The sequence below is a fragment of the Aethalodelphis obliquidens genome, unplaced genomic scaffold (genome assembly GCF_003676395.1).
Source record: "Aethalodelphis obliquidens isolate GAN/ISIS:26980383/991018 unplaced genomic scaffold, ASM367639v1 scaffold1131, whole genome shotgun sequence".
Classification (NCBI taxonomy): Eukaryota; Metazoa; Chordata; class Mammalia; order Artiodactyla; family Delphinidae; genus Aethalodelphis; species Aethalodelphis obliquidens.
The window spans coordinates 5,168-7,654 of record NW_020839042.1 but is presented as its reverse complement, the minus strand read 5'-3'; the positions used below and the strand labels follow the sequence as shown (position 1 = coordinate 7,654).

Sequence of the window (2,487 nt, the reverse complement as noted above, 5' to 3'; positions counted from 1 at the left end):
TCTTCTCCTTTGGGTGAATCCTGTTCAGCTGGGGCTGGTCCCCGGCAAGTGGCGCCCGAACAGGGACCCGGAGGGGTAAGTATTATTTCTTTTTCGGACGGATAGGAGTCTCACCGTAGGGTGCCGCGGACCCCCAGTTAGGAATACTGGTTAGGAAGGTGAGTAAGACGGTGTCAAGATGGGACACGCTGAGTCCAAGGAGAGGCTCTTGTTTATTGATATAGTTAAACATATGATAAATGGAAGAGGAATTAAAGTAACTAACAAGCAATTAACTCAGTTTTTTCAGTTTGTACAGGAACAATGCCCATGGTTTCCAGAACAGGGAACAGTTAATATAGAAACATGGCAAAAGGTGGGGCAAACTTTACAAGTATATTACAGTCATTTTGGACCTGAGAAGGTCCCAGTAGATACTTTTACTTTATGGAACCTTATTAGAGAGAGCATTGCCCCCTTGCCTGAAGGTCAGAAGAACCCATATAAATATCCTGCAGAAGTAATGGATAAATGTACTCCGTTACTTTCCCCAAAACCGTCAAAAGAAACTGAGGTTTTGGCTGCTGCTTTAAAAGACTGTAACCTTAATGATAATGACTCAGAGGAGGAAGATGAGTCACCTACTGATAAAAACTCTAATTTGTTAAAAAGTCCTCCTTTTGATGATGAATTGCCTCCTGCAGATCAGGATGATTTAGATGCTGCTGCATATGATTATGAAAGAAGGAAGTACGAACCCCCTGGTGCTTTTTCAATGCAAGAAACTAAGAAAAATAGACCTAATTTACATGACATGCGTCCCTTGGGTCGTTTACCGACCGCACCACCAGCTTCACTTTTTCCTCTAAAAGGGTCAAGAAGCCGAATTTCAAATGTCGGAGGTTTGCCACCTCCGCCACCTTTTAATAAAGGTCAAGGCGAACATAAAAGACATAGGAGAATAAACGGTGAGGATGATGATTATGCTTTTGCGGCCTGTTTTCCAGTCATTTTTGAGGGTGATTTTGATGATGATGTATATTGGGATCCCTTGCCTCTAAAACTTTTAAAAGAACTTAAAAAGGCCTGTATAGATTATGGACCACTGGCGCCTTACACCATGACTCTTATAGATGCCTTAGCAAATAGATGGATGACTCCATATGACTGGATTCAGGTTACCAAGGCCTGTTTATCGGGAGGACAATATTTACTTTGGAAGGCAGAATATGAGGAACAGGTGGCTAAACAAAATGCTTTAAATAAGAAATGGGATAAATTTAATATTACTAAAGATATGTTATTAGGTCAAGGAGAATATGACTCAACCCAACAGCAGATGCATATGGGAAAAGAGGCCTTATGGCAGGTAACTACATGTGCAGTGAATGCCTGGAAGTCTTTGCCTTTGACTCCAGGAAAAGCCTCCACCTTAACAGATTTAAGACAAAAACCTGAGGAGGCATATGAGGATTTTGTTTCTCGGTTGTTAACAGAGATAAAAAGAGTGATAACTGATGAGGATGCAGCTAACATACTAGCTAAACAATTAGCCTTTGAAAATGCAAACCCTGTTTGTCAGAACTTGATTCGGTCAATCAGAAAAACTGGAAGCATTTCAGATTTTATTAAACAATGTTCTGACGTGGGACCCTCCTATATGCAAGGGATTGCCTTGGCAGCTGCCCTAAAGGGAGAAACGCTTCCTCAATGCATGATGAATATGGTTCAAAAAACAAAAAACCCTAAGGGGCCAAAGGGAAATAATTGTTTTGCTTGTGGAGGCGCCGGCCATTTCAGTAGGGAATGTCCTAATAAAAATGCGCCTCCAGCAGGTCCTGTTAGAATGATACCTTCTGGTAATGTTGGGGTCCCAAAAACTCCTTGCCAAAGATGTGGGAAAGGAAATCATTGGACTAAATTGTGTAGGAGTAAATATCACAAGGACGGACACATTCTTCCCCTTAATGGGGTTTCTACAGTGCCTCAGGCTGGAGCTCAGATGCCAATGTATCCTACTCCTGTTTTTCCAGATACACTTACTGGAACTAATTCGGGAAACTTACTTCGGGCCCAACCCCGGGCCCAACAAACAATAGGGGCAATTCACCAGACGCTCAATCCCTTTCTTCCCTCAGGGGAATTGATAAATTGTTCAGGGCCACCCCAGGCAGCGCAGGATTGGACCTCTGTGCCACCTCCGCAACAATACTAACTCCTGACTCTCCAGTCATAAAAATACCAACTGGGATTAAAGGTCCATTACCCCCAGGAGTAATGGGTTTAATTATTGGTAGGAGTTCAACTTCCTTATCTGGTTTAACAGTTTTGCCTGGAGTAATTGACTCTGACTATACAGGAGAAATTCACATAATGGTGGCTCCCTCTAATAAGACACAGCAAATTTATGTGGGACAAAGAATAGCACAGCTGTTATTACTACCATATTATAAGACAGGAAAAAATATAACTCAAGAAGCTAGAAATGAAAAGGGATTTGGCTCCAGT

General features: G+C 42.1%; 1 protein-coding gene across 1 annotated transcript; it reads left to right on the top strand.

Annotated features, from left to right (window-relative positions):
• The first annotated feature begins 178 nt into the window (after positions 1 to 178).
• LOC113616997 (endogenous retrovirus group K member 5 Gag polyprotein-like) lies at positions 179 to 2,194 on the top strand. Its single transcript, XM_027100328.1, has one exon. The coding sequence runs from the start codon at positions 179 to 181 to the stop codon at positions 2,192 to 2,194; it is 2,016 nt and encodes a 671-aa protein (XP_026956129.1).
• Positions 2,195 to 2,487: the final 293 nt, after the last annotated feature.

Excerpts from the sequence above, each read along its gene's own strand:
- LOC113616997 (XM_027100328.1), top strand. The coding sequence starts at position 179 with ATGGGACACGCTGAGTCCAAGGAGAGGCTCTTGTTTATTGATATAGTT.